The sequence below is a fragment of the Bombus flavifrons genome, chromosome 9 (genome assembly GCF_040668555.2).
Source record: "Bombus flavifrons isolate JBK064 chromosome 9, iyBomFlav1_principal, whole genome shotgun sequence".
Taxonomy (NCBI): domain Eukaryota; kingdom Metazoa; phylum Arthropoda; class Insecta; order Hymenoptera; family Apidae; genus Bombus; species Bombus flavifrons.
The window spans coordinates 6,577,225-6,594,310 of NC_138450.1; the positions used below are offsets into that span (position 1 = coordinate 6,577,225).

Below are 17,086 nucleotides of genomic sequence, written 5' to 3' on the forward strand. Positions count from 1 at the left end.
ATCGAACCCACAGTTTTGTTAGTGTAACAGAATTATTCGCAATAGTGATTTTCTAATTATTTTGAGCAATGTATATAAATCAAACATATACATTTTTACTTTTTACGTTACGAAGCAAAATGATTCAAAATCTTTAATACAGATTTTAACATTTATCCTAAATTAAGACTAACCATTTTTCACAATTTCCACACGAAATTACTTAAAAATAATAACACAAATCATCGTCCCAATCGTCCAATACCTTATTTAAAAAGATCCATTCCTACCACGAGAGGTAGCACATTATTTATTCGTGGCCGTGGAAGAATCTGTGGGATAGATACGGTCTCGTTGAATGGCGGGGAATTTGTGGGAATGACAGTTGGTAGGGAACGTTGAATAGTTAGTAAACGTTAAGTACAGAGCGGTGTATCGGCGCGCAGAGTACGTACGTATCGGATTCTACGTTTCGAAGCTCTGCCCCTCAATCTCCTCTGGATATCACATTTAAATGGCACTTATTTACTAGCTGGCTAAAGTGACAAGTCCTGTTACTCCTGCGGTGAAGAACACGCCGTTCTCGTTTCCTTTAGCCTCGCTCTAAAGCTTCACTTTCTGCCGCTATTATCCCCTGTTCGCTCTTCCCGATGAGTTTCCGTTTCCCTATGGCTGTTCCACTTACAAATCGCGGTCGGCCCAGGGAAATTGAATTAGACTTAACGCTCATAATTGTCCGTCGATGGCCTTTCCTTCACTTAACCTAATGGTTTCTATTTTCTAAAATTCTATGAGCCTTTCTCTCAATACAGGATAATTATAACAGAAATAACAATTTCCTTTGGTAATTAATGATAAATGGATGATAAATTATCATGAATGGTAGATATTAGCGAGAAGGATTAAACTCCTTTGTAGACGATGCTCTGGATGAGATTGAAGCAACATGTAAAGGTTCAAAGAAGGTTTAGAGAACAGTAAGGAATATTCATTAATGATAAAAATTCTTTGATCTAACTGTAGGTGGAAATAATTATGGATCAATAAGAACTTGGTTAGCTGAAACTGAATATTCGGATGGGAAGTAATAGATATTTTAAACACGTAGGAAAGAAGTGGAGAATTCCCTCAAATAAAAGAAGTATATAAAATAATAAATACTAATAAATGATTAAGTATATAAAAATCTATGTCGAATTTTCAAAAAATAGTATTAAAATTGGTTCCTATAAAATTTAAATAACTAATACTGATTAATTTGTAACAAGAACTTACATATTCATTCCACTAAAATTACTTTCCCACTGAAAGATTCAAATCCCCCTCGCGCCAAATATCTACTATCAATCTTTCGAGCCCTAATATAATACTACATAATTTATCGCATAAGCAATAAATAAATTCTACTGTATAGGAAAAAATATTTAAAGAATTCACTTAGAGTTCCCACAGAATAATAATAAAATTCATTCGTAAAATATATATAGACAGACCAGAGCAATTCGTCGTTGTTGTCAGCCATTCGGTGTCAGCGGTTTAAAGGGATGGCCGATATACACCGCAAAACATCCCCCATCGGTGAGCCACACGGACTGTCTCTAGAACGCTTTTAGAAATAATGAGGACCGGTCCTCTCTTTCTTCCACTTTCTTTTCCTTTCCCCTATTCTCTTTTTATCTGGCCTCCCTCGCTTCGTTGGGCTTTCATTTATTGCCTGATTTATCGCTGGCCGTGCCGCGCTGCGAATATATTTTATCTCCGTCGAATTTGATCCTGAAATACGGCGACGCGGCCAGAAATAGTCGAGACTTCGCCCTCCAACGACGTAGATTTATGCAAAGATCCTTAAACCCGCTACGTTCGCGAAGAATTATCAATATGCAATTAGCATTGGACCTCTTATCGCGTTGATTTTAATGAACTTCCGGTTCATTTGCTTCGCAGACTGACTTTACGATGCGTATCAGGGAGACGTTTTGCCTTGGCGAAAACGAGGAACGACGCTAACGAACAGGCTAAGATCACTGAACTACACTGTTCTTAAGTTGAAATCATTCCTTGTGCTAGGGTAAAATTCGGACAAGAATTATTTTAAGGAAGTTCTTTTAGGGTATTTGGGAGGAAAAGAATATTTTTGGTTGAAACTTTCAATGAATCGGGTTACACCAATTTGGATGTACAAATTTCTGGATATCTGGCGGAATAAGACTTCTCACTGTTGCATCACTTGATTAAAAATCGTAGGAACATAGGTATACATTTGATTCTTAAATTAGTAAATGTTTTCATAGTTCGCTATTAATTTGCAAACTTTATTTGAACTAGTAGAGCTGAACTTCTTTTATCGTCAAACTTACTGTCGTGCTAGCGTAACATATGGTATTCTTCTTGCAAGATTACACTAATAATGTAACTTCAATGGTCTAAGAACATCCGTAATGGTTTCATTGAAGTTCATGAAACGCAAGTTCATTGATTCTACCCCACTACTTACGATGTTCGTTCGTATAGATTCAAATTCGGATTAGCGGATTCAATCGGCACGAATATTCACTTAATCATGCTCTAACCACGTTTCAATGAATGAACTTTCACATAACTGATATTCTATCGTAATTGAAAACCAATTGATAATATAAGCTAAACTGAACACGTTGTACACGTAAGATGATCAATACACGATTAATGTAAAGTTGGCGTATAACTTTCAACCAAACCAAGCTAAGTTGGAACATGGGAAAGTATCTTCGGCGGCGTTGTCATAATCTTTTCGACAGTCTCGACCTTATTCAGGAACATAAAGTGGCAAGTAAGAGGAAGCTCATGACTTTCATAAGCCTTTGTACGTCTTCCGGTATAGAAGCAGTCACGCGTACGACGTCGCAACTTGTTAAAATTCCATCGTGATTTCGAACTGTTGTTGGTAGCCCATATGACGATAGCTGCTACTGGAAGGAAAACCGAAAGAAACGTTGCCAGCGGGCCGGATAATCTCACGGCACGGATTATTGAGCACGTTCGGCGGCAAGTTCCTTTCCGTTTGCCTCGGATAAACCAATAAACTCTAACTTCATTTAAGGTAAACCCTTACGAGCTTCATGCCCGGTGCTATTCGACTTGCCCCGGTGATTCTGCTCGTTCGAAAATCCTCGTTCCACCCCGTTCAACGAGCCGATTAAAACTTTCTTTCCACTGTAAAGAACTTTTGTATCCATATTCCCGCGAACCTCGAATGTTCCCGACCCCGAACGCTATTATCGACCGCGGTTGCCTTTCGTTCAGCTACTTTCCTATTTATACAACATACTTTCTCCGGCTAACCAGCTGCATTATAAATCTCCAACTACCTAACCACTTTGTGTATACAGCGTAGAGACGTAGAGGTAGAAACATCTACAAGAAGGGCAGCGAACAAGAACAGAGGGAACTCACGAATGTAATGTCTTTCTTTCGACAATACCTCTGTATAAATAATCGATCTCCGAACGTAGCTTTCGACAGATCGGTAACTAGCTCTCTAAGGTTTTTCTTTAATGCAATCAATTTGATATAAAATCGCGAGCTCGTTTCCGCGATACCGAATCGAGAATTCTCTCTACGCAAGGGGAATGGTATAGGTTGTAAAGTTCGTCATTGCCGATTCAAGAATGTTCTTCGTGGTTCCGTTTGAATATCGTACGCGGGTCTTAACCGTTTTTCGAACGTTTCCTCGTCTACCGAGCACTCAAACGTTTTGGGCAATGGGAGAGCGGAAGAAGTTTCTCAACCGTTCGCTGAGAATTGCGTATAGAACAATCGACAGTGTTATCTCGCGGAAAATCTCGCTCCATCGAAATACTCAGTGAGAATGGTTGATTCGACTGGTAACCTCCTCCTCTCTGGTTACGCGGTTCCAAGAGACAGTTTCCAGGGGCGCTGGCCCGATTCGTCTGCACGGTCTGCAGTTCATTGCTGAGCATGAATAAAACCACTCGGCGAACGGCGCAATTCCACGGATAAAATTTTACAGGATCCTGTAAAACTTTATGTAACAATCGATTGCTAAAAGTTTTCCTTTGGATTCTTTAGTTTCTCTGTGGTTTTTGGGAGGGACATTTAGAAGAAGCGTTAGCCTGGATTCAAGTATTTAGTTCTCTGTTTTCTATCTTATATGTACGTTAGGTTTGCGTATCAGATTTTGCAAGAATTATAAATGGTACGTTAAAAATTCATCTATATAAAAATATACGTATAATATACTTTATATATTTAGTATATTGTATATTTCGCTTCTCGTTTGAAATTTTTCGTATTTTTTTAAATTCCAATCTATCTCCACATTTATTTTTGAAGCATTGAGCTTCTAAAGAATTTTAAACATACATTAATTTATGTATTAAATTTTCAATATGTTCATATGTTGTATAATGTTCAATATGTAGATTTATTTCCCCGGTCGCTAATCCTTTTCACAATAAAATCACAATGACAAGCTCGCGATAACAACGAATAGAAGAATCGAGATAAAACGAAGCCTGAAGTATTTTTCGTAACTAACAGCAAAATAAGATAAATCTGTCTAACGAGTGTGGTAAAGTGCTTCAATCTTTTCAAAATTTCAGCGGAGCGTTACACGCTCGTGGAATGTCGTAAGGAAGAAAGTTTTCGTACACGAGCGTTACGTAGTCGACGAAAAAGCGACGAAGGAAAGCTTTGCCAATTACGAACTCTGTTTTCTCCCTTTTTTCCTCCAGCCTCGGAATATTCTGACTAACGACCACTGTCTAATAGACACTGATGCTGACAAGAAAAATTGTACAAACAGCCGAACTAGGGATCACTTTTTAGCTAGGAGACTTTTTCGAAGTACCTGTCGTGGTTTCAGGGTGATGGCCAGGATTGATGAGGTGCACTGAGAAAATATTCTTTTCGCACTCCAAGTGGTAGACAACTTAGCCGTAGACGTTGCATCTTTCAAAGGAACGAGATCTTTAATTTTCTGTAATGACAAAGTGAACGTTCAAAGTGTCTTTAAATGCAGACGCTGAAGAAATCGAATTCAATATATTTCCCGGTAGAATGAGAAGACGTCTTTGAGCAAACGACGTGCCGTATAATTGATAATAAGTATAAAGGAGTAGCTGTAATTTTCTTTTTCATAATTCGAACGAACGCTTGGTTTTATAGAATGGTCTGTTAACTATCGTCCGGAAAATTTCATTTATTATTCCGTGGAAATTGTGTAGTTCTGGGCATTTCGCAACTTTAAATAGTCTTTAACTTTAGTTTGGTAGGTTATGAAATATTTTGTTCTCCCTTTTTTATTCAGGCTTGAATATTCTTTATATAGAATTATTAATAATATTCTTGCTAACTTTCATACAGAAATCCGTTTATTTTCCTTTGATACATTTTCTTTTGTATAATTTAATACCATCTACAGCTGCAGGTATTATTCACATGGGACGTTGGAGAACAATTTCCTTTGAGAAGACAATATTCATTAAACGTAACATTTACAGTGAAGTAATCAATTAACTGTAAATATTACTTACAAACTTTTATTATTTGTAGCGCAATTATTTCTCTGAATTTTCAGGTCATCGATTTTTAATATTATTTCTCGATGGTCTTGTTGCAGTGTAACTGTATCCATTTTTATTACAAAATGGTGTAATAGTAGTACGAATATAACGAAGAAAATGGGGAAAAAGACACGAAGTTCGACAAGTAGAAAACGAGAGAATTGGGAAACTGAAAATCTCAGGTAGAAAACTAGTAACGAAATAGGAGTATTCGTTCTGGTCCTTCAAGTACTCGGAACTTCAACCAGCGCAATCAGAGATCGTAACAATGACGTATTATATCCCGCATTCCTCATTATTCTCCCTCGAATACGAGAAAGGGAATCTCCTCTACCTTTTACGGTATCCACAATCACGGAGTAAAAGCATATCGAGACAAAGCACGTACATCGATCCACGAATCGATAGCAATATCGTCCTTGTTGCTATGCTTCGAAAATGAACGTTTCGCCACTGCGTCTAGGCAAAGATTGTTCAAATTAAATTATTTCAGATATGTCATATTAAAATCGTACATCACAAAATTTAAATCGTATAAAACTGGGAAAATAATCCGAATAGAATTATTGGAATTATTGTTGTTTTAGAAACAAGACTTTTGGGAAAAATTTAAAAAAGTTTCCTGGTGTAGTAATATAATTTTATATTTTTTAAATTTTACTTAAGCAATTTAATGAACTAATAAAATAACAAACACTAAAGACTAATATTAGTAGCGTATTTTCAATCTATCTATAGTTATCGATGAATAAACTCTAAATAAATATTAATTATATTATTCGTAAGCAGACGACAATTATTCATGAATTTGTACTTTATACAGCAGTTTCTAAATGTGTTACGTGAGAAATATTCGTATACACATTATTCCAAGTAAGTTTCCTCATTAACCGCTGCTCGAAGCATTTTACGTCAACATGTTAAACTGTGATTTCTAAAAAGTTGACATTTTTTACTGAAAGCGAATCGTTTCTGTAATAACGTGTGTATGTATACATATATATACGCAACGAAGAAAATTTCTAACATTTCTTAATATATTTTTCACGATTAATTCAATCAAAACCTAGACAGTTTTCAGACGCTCGATTCCAACAATATTCAGTCATAACAAAACTCAGAGTTCTATCATGAATTATGAATTTTCAGTGACTTAGTATCGTAATGTAGAAGTTGAAATATACCTGGTCTCAGAAACGAATGAATCATTATGCACTTGGTACATTAAAATTTTCTACCTTTATCCCGGTATCAATGTTATCAAATATTAATAAATCTCCCAATGAGAAAATTCGAAAAGAAAAATAAGAAACGACTCGCTAAATAAACGTAAATTAAACTGTAAATATACGTATATGATAATAAACCCAAGAAGATTAATATGAAACCTACAGAGCAACTAATATTATGATAACCAATATTTTGAAGATAATCGCGTAACTACAGCACACATTTAGTTCCTAAATCGAATTAAAAAGCAGTTTAAACAATGTCAAACTACTTAACAGTGTATTGAATTTTAGAATTGCTTTCCTGTGAAATACAGAAAGCATGACTTGTCGTATTTCTCTCCAGTGGTTCCATTCATATAATAGTCCATAAAGAAATTAATTGCGAAGATATTTCTGATACAGAAAAACCCATATCCTGCCTGAGAAGATAAAATGTAATTTCACTAGTAGCGAAAGTGTTAGCAGGCTGTTATTAGATCGTGGGCAGCGATTACGCGTCGCTGGCGCAACTATCGTCGAGCTATTCTACTTATTCCACTGCGCGACATGTCACAGCCGCCATTCGTTGGACGAGCATCGTTCCAAAGCCATAACCGTGGAATATAGCGTGCGTGTATACAGATTTAGCTTAATCACAGTCTGTTAATCAGCTTGATAACAACTTGCAGGAAACGTGCTTACGAATTCTGGTCGCCACAGGCAATTCCCCGGCGTACAATCATTAACGGTATTGTCCGTCGATGGAAGATGTCGTTGCACGCGCGTTAATTATCCTTTTTGGCACGAAACAAGGACTACCAGAGGAGGATATAATGAAGTCTTGGCAAATTCACGTGCCAAAAATATCAAATTCATAGGTGGCTATGTCTAATTAATCCGTCGACTGTTCGAAAGTATTCATCCAGGAATATCTGCGTGGTTGCACGTTTGTCGCGAATTTTCATTCAACCACGTTCTCATTTCAATATAATAATATAATTCCTCCATCCGCTCTGTCACTTTCCTCGTTCTCTGGTCTCGCTGCTTCCTCCTTCGCGAATACGTTGAATACTCGCTTTGCATCGTTAGCGAGCGTATTGCTCGAGTTTTAGCGTGGAATCGACTTCATCCGAGATATTATTAAAAACGACGCGCATTCAAGATTTTCATTAAAGCTGTCATGTTTCGTGTTAACAAATAAACGATCGCCAAGTAACGCGGAGTTAGAGGGATTTTGCTTACTCTCTATACCTTGTTGCATACGTGTATGGGTGTATAGGTTTTTCTTAGATTTTATATCAAATTCCCATTGAAATATCGTACAATTTAGAATCTGAGCTAGTTTATCAGTAAGTATTTGATGGTGATTTTAATTCTACGATATAAATGATAATCTCAATGTTCTCTTAACACGAACAAAAATTTTCCACCTTTTGCAGATTTTGTATCTTTATTTAGGATCGAATCGTTGAACTGCTTAAATCGTTCAAGTCGTTCGATTCAGTTGTACCCTGTAATCTGTTAAGATTGTATAATAATAAATAATGTTACCACGGTACCACTTCATCATAGCACTTCATAAATTGTTCATTACTTACCATACTTATTATATAATATATATAAGCGAGTGTATCTAATAAAATGTACAAGATTTACATTTTTGAAATTGCACTGCCAGCAACAATTTTGCTAAAAAATAGTGTGAAGCTGGAAGTGCGGCACTTGTCTTAATTAACTTGTTACAAAAGCAGAGTACCGCGTTATTACCGCAATCTTGTAACACTCTTCCTTTTATGTTGTGTACACTAGTGTACATTATAAAATTGTAACTTTATTATTCAGTTCTGTAGATAAAGATACTAAGGCATTTAACGACTTCTTTTAGCTAGAGAACGCTGTAATATTCGTGCGTTTAACTAAACTGTAGATTTTTGCTTTTATATTTATTCGTTATAATATTTAGTAGCTAAAAAATATTTCTGCAAAGGTGCTAACTTCTTTTAGTTGTGATCACAAAAATTTAAATCTGTATAAATAACCGCAGTCTACTCATAATTAATGGACAAAAGGCAAATCTATAAAAAAGATTTTACTTTCTTAATAAATCATATTAACGGATAAATACAATTTGATTTCCATCATTTCGAAAATGATGACGTGCTTTTACTTACAATTTATTATGGGCTGTAATTTTCATTAAACGTTCCGAACTGCGGTTTAGCTTCTTGCTGATATATAATAGCATAGAAATGAGACTGAGCTCGTCGCTTTTGCATAAACCTTTGTGTCGTTTCAATTTAATATAATGTAGTGACTGATTAAATTAGAAATAATGGAACGTTTATGCCTTTATTATACTCTGTTTTCGTTGCACATGCTAGTGTATTTCACGTACTAACAGTTGAGTATAATTACATAACTTCGACGTATTTCCAACGTTTCCTTTAACGTTTCTCCAAGTAAAAGTATCTTCTATTATTGCGGAAAATTGGAACTAATAGAAGGTTGTACTTTGATTAAACCAAAATTACATTCTTGGTTACAAAATCCGAATTTACAGATTTCTAAATTGTAAGTCTTATTTAAATGCATTAAGAAATCATACTTATACTTTGATATTCGTGTAAATCACATAACTTTTAATATTAAATGTCTAGTTTCTATGTGTTTATAGTTACACTGATATTGATGGACACCATCTCGTATAATTCCCTTGATAGTCATTAATCCAACTCAAACAGGTCATCTTCCTAAGTAGTTTGCTCGTAAACTATAGTTCTAAGCTGTAGTTAATAACCAATCCATAACGATAACAGTGTCAGTAATAATTGAGACAAGAGTCTAAAGACCTACCTCCTCTAATATTTAGTGTCTCCTATTGAAAATTTGCATGTATTAAAGATATTTAGTCCAAAATTCCAGAAACGTTTACATCTATCTTTCCATTTTCTTGCATTTTGTGCATTAATGTTTATAATCGTTCCAATAATTTCAAAAATTAACGAAATTCACTAATTTACATAAGAACAGTATTAATTATTTTCAGAAAAAGTTAACAAAAAGTAAACAGCTGACGTTATTAATTCATTGACAAGAAATAATTAAATATGGTTAGAATATTTTAATATTTTAATTATCTTTTGATATAAAATACATGGATTTTATTTAAATGGAAAATTTTTCTTCCTTGGCAAATATTTCTACGGAATTAAACTCTCATATATCATATTAATCTATAAAATACGCATAATTAATGTAATTAAAACTTAGATTCGGTAGAAATGTTCAATGTTAGAATGCCTCTACTAAATTTAAAGAAATGGAACTTTTATCCTCGTGTCATTTTCCTAGCTATACAAACGTACATATATTTTGGATGAGAAATTATTTCCAACCCTGCTCACAGCCAAATGCACACGTGCATGAGATTACAAATGAACTTGTTCATCTCGCGAGATTGGAAGAACTCATAGTGTATCCTATATGCGTGAAAACGTATGCACCCCTATATCGGCCGAAAGCAAGCCTACGAAACACCAATGGCCACATTGATGAATTGAAATATCGATTTGAAGTCTCAATGGTCCTGCATTGTACCAGACAGAACGGAAAACCTGTTGATTTTATGAAGAATACCCTCGAAGGAATAGCAAATTCGATGGTGCTTCATTTTCGTTCATTTGAAAGTTCAGTTTATTATTTAAAAAAGAGAGGAAATCACAGTTGATTGAATTAATAAAACAAAAAGGTACTTTTCATTCAGATTCCAAATTTTTTCTACGCAATTGTGGCGATTGTTCTAATTATTAAAGTTACTTGAAATTGGTTATTGAGAAGTTCTTTCTTCTTAAACTTTAAAGTTCAATGGCTGCTACTTACGTTTAAAATACTGAAAAGTTCTCATACCTACCAACAGCTCTACCGTATTATACAACTGTTTATTCAGTCAAATATTCATCAGAGTTTATCCAATAGAAATAAACATTTATGAAAAGAAATTGAAAAGTGAAATTTCCTTTGATTTACCAACAAACCGAGCTCAGTTTTAGAGGATTAAAAACGGAAAGACATTCTGGGTCTTTGATCTTTGTATTACAGAAATATTTACAATCACGTTTTCATGAATTAAGGAAATTATTGTTAAAATCTTAAAAATAATCTTTGACATCGACTCTTCTAACGAAGTCAGTATCAACCTAACAAGTAGATAATATCAATTCTCGCATTAAGACAGCTTACTTCGAGCTAAAATCGCCTCTGTTTAAATTATAATGATGCCATTTACAAGCTGTGTTATCGCTAAAAGAACATCACAAGCAAGATGAGAATTCGTTACAATTTCCATAAACACCTGTATTACATAAATTAAACGAATTTTTTCGTTTTCTTTTTGGCCTGCATTCGCGTTGCAGGTGTCATAATTAACGCGGTGGACCGCGGTATAATAAAGTATGACAGACATAATTAACGGCGTTCCTCATTTCGTGCTGCCGCATGCTGGTTTGAAAAGAGCTGAAAGTGACCCGTTCTTATCCCTTCTCACTGTTTTTTCCCTTTTTTCCGCCCTTTCCTCTTCTCATCCCGTTCATTCTCGTTTCACTCTGTCTCCCTCGATTTCTCGTTCTCCATGGGTTCTTTGAGGCCATAAATAATTCAGGTACTTGGGACGTCGTAAAGACATTAACGAAGGTAAAAGCTTTTAAGGGCGAACCCCGGTTGTATCCTGAACTCGTTATGCGGCTCTTAAGATAATAACTCGCAATCTCTGCTCACCAGTTCATTGTCCAACGATACACGGTATTTAGGTTCGACTCGATACCATTTGTTCATAATTGATCCCCTTCGTAACGTGATTCGTTTCGTATATGACGAAGTAGAAATCACTCAATCGTGTAAGATTTTGACAATTGAATTCACACAGTCGCGTATTTTAACTTTTAAATGTACTTTTAGTTTCATAATCGATTAAGTTATAAATTTATTTTCTGTCACACGTTTTCATGAATTGAAATAGTATAATAGTATAATTTTATTTTGTGCGGTTGCATTGTTCTAATAATTATACATATTCTAATGATTACATCAAATAATGGTAAATTTTCAATGGGCAAATTTGTGGAGTTTTCGTGTACGAATTATTATAAAATTTGAATATTTTTTAAAACTGCTATATCATTAGTCGTGCAAATATTTATGGGCTAGGTAATAGGAAATTTTGCTTCTCATAATATAAAAATATTTCCGCGTAATAAAATTTTATATACGTAGAACGTGGTATTAATGTGTAACGTGTATACATAAAATGTTAAATGAAACACTGGTGCAACTTTGACACGCGCTTATTTTCGTGTACTAAATATTAAATGCAGTAGATATTTTCGTATGTAATTATACCTACTTTGTACTCTTACAAGTAATGTATAGTAAATAAGTAATTTACAATATAATAAGCAACGTTACCATATGAAAGTAAAAGTAGATTGAACAAGTAATAAATAAATAGTTAAATAAAAATTGCTTCTTTTCAATATAAACATCAAAATTATAAAAATCAAAATTAAATTTCCGAAAGATGACCTTGATATATGAATGTATGAAACACATAGAGATGAGGATTTTTAAAATTTATTTTCCAGACTCAGACCTGCCCAGGTTCGCTGAAGAAATTCAGAACGTGACCGTAAGCAAAGGTCGAGATGCTTTGTTAGCCTGTATAGTGGACAATCTACGAACCTATAAGGTAGGAAAATAAATCATCTATAATTTTTTACATAGAAATAAAATTATGATTATAAATTAAAAAAAATTTGAGACAATGGCACAAGACATCAAGTCCTCAAATTTATTTTTATCCATTATTAATTGATATTATTGAGCCATAAGTTACTACGGTATATTTTAGGGTACTTAATTTTATTTTCTAGCCCTTATTTTGTATGATAAAGATTTTTAAGTCTTTGGACAGCATACATGATTATCTGAAACCAATTTTATTAAAAATACATACATTTATCTTTTAGTTAATTAATAACATAGTATCGAATGTAGAAACATTAATACTTTTATCACATAAAATGTAGAATTTAAAATAAAGGAAAAATCTTTAAAATTATTTAATTTAATGTAAATTATTGTAGTAACTTGTAACTCAGAAGTTGAGGATTAACGATCACATTTTGAAATTAACAATGAAGTGAGGGTAATACTTAACTAAATCTCAAATACTTAACTAAATCTCAAATACTTAACTTTAGATGTGATTAATGGAACTATCCACATTTATTCAAAAAATGTGAGAAATTATGATGTTAACCTGTTTAGTACCTACATTTTAAGTATCACGTTTAAGGACGTCTTTCAACCATCCATTTCTGAAATTACGTACTCTATTTTCACAATAGAAAATTACTTCTAAAAAAAAAAAAAAAAAAAAACGATAAAATAGTTTCATTATAGATGGTAATTTGGATAGCATTAATTTTCGTTTAACATTTTTGCGAAAAGAACTAAATAGAAAGATGTAACTTTCATGTATTATATAAAACGCATTATGATAAAATTAGCCTGTGGCGATTCATAATCACAAAAATTGTATGCTCCAATATAAACTCAACGAATGAAAGAAAATTTCTCCACGCGTTGTCATATCGTCTCAATGTTTTGCTTGCATAATGTAGAAATTCTATGGGGTGATTCATGGAAATGTGATAAAAATTAAAGAAAACTGTAGGATGAATATTTTACGTTTGTAAAAGTTCAGTGTTAATGTTTCAAAATTATCGTATATAACTATACTAAATTGAAGTACATATTATAGTATTCATGATAAGAAATAATCATTAATAACAACACGCTGCTCTAAAAGCTGAAATCTGCAATTATTGTAATCTCGATGCTTTTGACCATAAATGAAGTTAATTTACACGAATAGATTTGTATCCATTGATATGAATTTATATTGTACATACAGGATGAACTAATCTGACTTAATTAAATAATAGAATTTTGTAGCAGAATAGTACATTTTGAAAAATTTTGTAAATATATGTTTTTTGAAGTAAATGCAACTTGTACGACAGATCAAATACGCATGAACACCTTACATGTAAAAACAGATGAAAAAAGTATACAATCATATTTATTTCGTGGCCAGGATCAGCGGTACGTCACTCAACTCAATCTATAAACCTGTCACGTTGTCTCCCATCTAATTCTTTGTCCTATATCCTTTCCACATATGTACAGACGGAAGCCGCATACAAGTCGTCGAATAAACGTACACTAAATTCTGCACGATGAAAGTGAAAGTACGAGTGCTTTCTCGCGCTTTTCCAGAAATTCGGGACTTCCAGTATAAAAACGTAAATTTAAAATTTGTAAGTTTTCTGGTCAGTTTTACTTTCACCTCCATAAAAAAGAATGCATTTTCTAATTATCTTACACTTGATTATACGCGTTACTAACGAGATTACTATTTGAAATCTAATTTCCAAAAGACTAATTTCAATATTATCCGTATACGACATATTTAATATCGTAAAAGATAATTTCAATCAATAGTTTGCTTCTTACATTCGTTGAAAGTCCCTATCTATTTGTTTGGAGTCTTGTATTTATTTGTTTCTTGTCTAAAACATGTTGTATCGCTGTATAAGAAATTTTGGAAATTTTCGAATCAAAGCGGCGCGACAACTTAGTCAGCTTGATACTTAGATAGCTTGATAACTGAGAGATTAGTAGTAAGTAGTACGATGACGATGCTAGTCAACTACGGAACTAGATGTAAGTAGAAGTAGCTTTCGTGCCCACAAACTGCTTATTCACTCTATTATGGATTTACGATATATCTATCGTTATTCAGACTAGAAATACCAGGATCCAATAGTTTATAGCGTTGCCAAAATTGTAATATTCTAATTTCTCATGAATCGATTTTTACGCTTTGATGATCAGGTATCTCATCTTTATTCTTTCTTTCTTTGGATTAGTCTGAATTTCCCATAGCCCCTTTACATTAAGTGAAACCAGAGAAAAAGTCCCTATTTGAAGAAATACACGTAATAATAATAATATAATAATTTCACAATACCTAGGTATTTCAAAATATTCAATTACTGCTAAATATCTCGCGATCCATGGATGTATTCGAAACCTAAAATTTATATTTCTACACCATTAATTATAATAAAATATTTCTCAAACCTCGTCCCTTGACCAGTATTCGCCCCATGAACACTATTGACCTAACAAATCCATATACAAACAGGATCCATATACATCCCTCTACTCTGTATCCGACCAAAAATCTTAGATCCACGAGCAAATAACTGTCTCGAGGAAGTCCGTTATTAAGCAAAGCTTTTTCACGCTCCGCTTGAGAATTTCTCACGCGAAGGCAAGGAACCCGAGCCCGGTCCGGTGGTAATTCTAACCGTGACTCGCAACAACGTCAACTTCAGCCGGCTGGCTCGTTCGTTACGCCAATGGAAATACATCACGGATGGTGTCACGTTGAATTATTAAAGTAATATGGTAACGACGCCGGTTCACACGATTTTCCCTTAGCCGATGCGGTGTACTCTGTAACCGTAAAGAAGTATCACGCCTTGCGCCACCATCCTCTGCCCCCTTCACAGAAGTTGATATTCCCCAGACGGGGTTACTGGGAACAGGAAACATGCTCCTCTGGAAAAATTATCGCTGGTCTGCTTCTTAACGCGTCTGGAATATCGTAATTCTGGACTCCAGGTATCAAGTGAATGAAAAATTTACGTAAACGTGCGCAGATCTGCTTGAAGGTAGAATGTTAGAAAGTTTCAATTATGATTCTTGTTGTAACTTCTTTTTTTTAACAGGCAAATTAAATTTCTAGAGTGATTTAAAGCGTTTAATTGGAAATATGATATTTGGCTTGGGTTACATGTCTAGTATAAATTTTTAATTCACTTACGCTTTTTGGATTATTTTCGATCTATTTGGGTCTAGTGTTAAAAGGAATAAGTGCCTTTCGGTACTTTATTTAAAATAATAAATTTGTACAACAGAAAATCATTTTATTATCGGTATACTTTTAAAGCATGTATTATTTTGGCGAAGAATGGTGTATTTTAATTGCAGATCATTTTTACTCTATTTATCATCTATTTACGTTAATTTACTTGTTAGCTTCTCATTCCACTGCTCCCAAACTTCGCACTTTCTACTGTAGATGTATTTCAATGTAGATGCGCATAATTATATCTAAAGTGAAGGTATTATGAAATGGAGATAGTAAAGTGTCGAATAGTACCCTAGCGTTCATCCCCAAATAACCTTAAATGCTCAAAAGTTGCAGCACCTACTTTCCTAATAATTAAGTAATTACTCATTTTAGAGGATGTTCGAGCAGACTTTAGGATGCCGATGAGTTGTAACAGTCTAGCTGGTGGCGCATTATATAAATCACACTTAGTTTGAACGAAGTGCTCTCATCGTACTTTATTTTATATTAAATAACTTTGCATCATTTTGCATCTCATTTTTCGGTGAATATTAACTCTTAAATTATTCTATGTATCTGTGTAATTATTTCGAGAAAAATTCTTAAATAGTTGATCGCTTTTTCATGGTAGGTACAAGTTAATTTTTAAATGCTGATCATCTTTCATTAAGGTTCCCACGTTTCAAAAAATGTATCATTAAGTTAATATTTGAATCTATGTTTGCTACTTTATAATGTGTTTTGTATCGTATTGATAAACTTTTCAACGTGATTTTTGTAGTAAATTCATAGAAATTTGACAATAGCCATTTATACAACATTTGCTTGATAAAGGATAAGCATAAAAGTTTACTTTAATATTACACGATAGCTAATATACAATTTTCCAAACTTGTTAGAAATAGAATTCTCGATAATCATCATCCGTCAATATTTAATACAAAATTATGAAACAAGAATTACCTAATTCTATCATCTAACTAAAAAGTATCTCATTTAAAATGTTAAGTCAACCTTTATGGTTTTCTTTAAATATCAGCAAAAATCGAGTATCGTAATATAAAGATCTTTGAACTTTTAACGCATTTTCTATCCCCCCAAGAGATTTTAGTCATATAGAAGGCATAGCGATGAAGGAAAGAAAATGGGGTAGATTCTAAGCCTTCTTATACTTACCCCTCCATTCGGCGTATTCTGTGAAAGTTTCGAAGATCCACGAAAGATACGGAATACAAGCCAGCCAGTATATTGGATTAAGCGGCCGATAAGAACGAAACGATGTTGCATAGGGTGTCCAAAGCTCCGCGAAGGGAAACATCACGGATCGAATGGATCGAAAATGTACGCGTGAA

At 33.9% G+C, this 17,086-nt stretch overlaps 1 protein-coding gene across 8 annotated transcripts in view; it reads left to right on the forward strand.

Annotated features, from left to right (window-relative positions):
• Positions 1-17,086, forward strand: part of LOC138183592 (neurotrimin) — a 361,055-nt gene that overhangs the window by 240,968 nt on the left and 103,001 nt on the right. For all 8 annotated transcript variants that reach the window (XR_011174085.1, XM_069120754.1, XM_069120758.1 and 5 more), the window contains one exon: positions 12,391-12,494. Coding sequence is in view for 7 of the 8 variants with exons in the window: in XM_069120754.1 (XP_068976855.1) it covers positions 12,391-12,494 (104 nt within the window). In the remaining variant the exon portion in view is untranslated. The remainder of the gene's footprint in view (positions 1-12,390; positions 12,495-17,086) is intronic.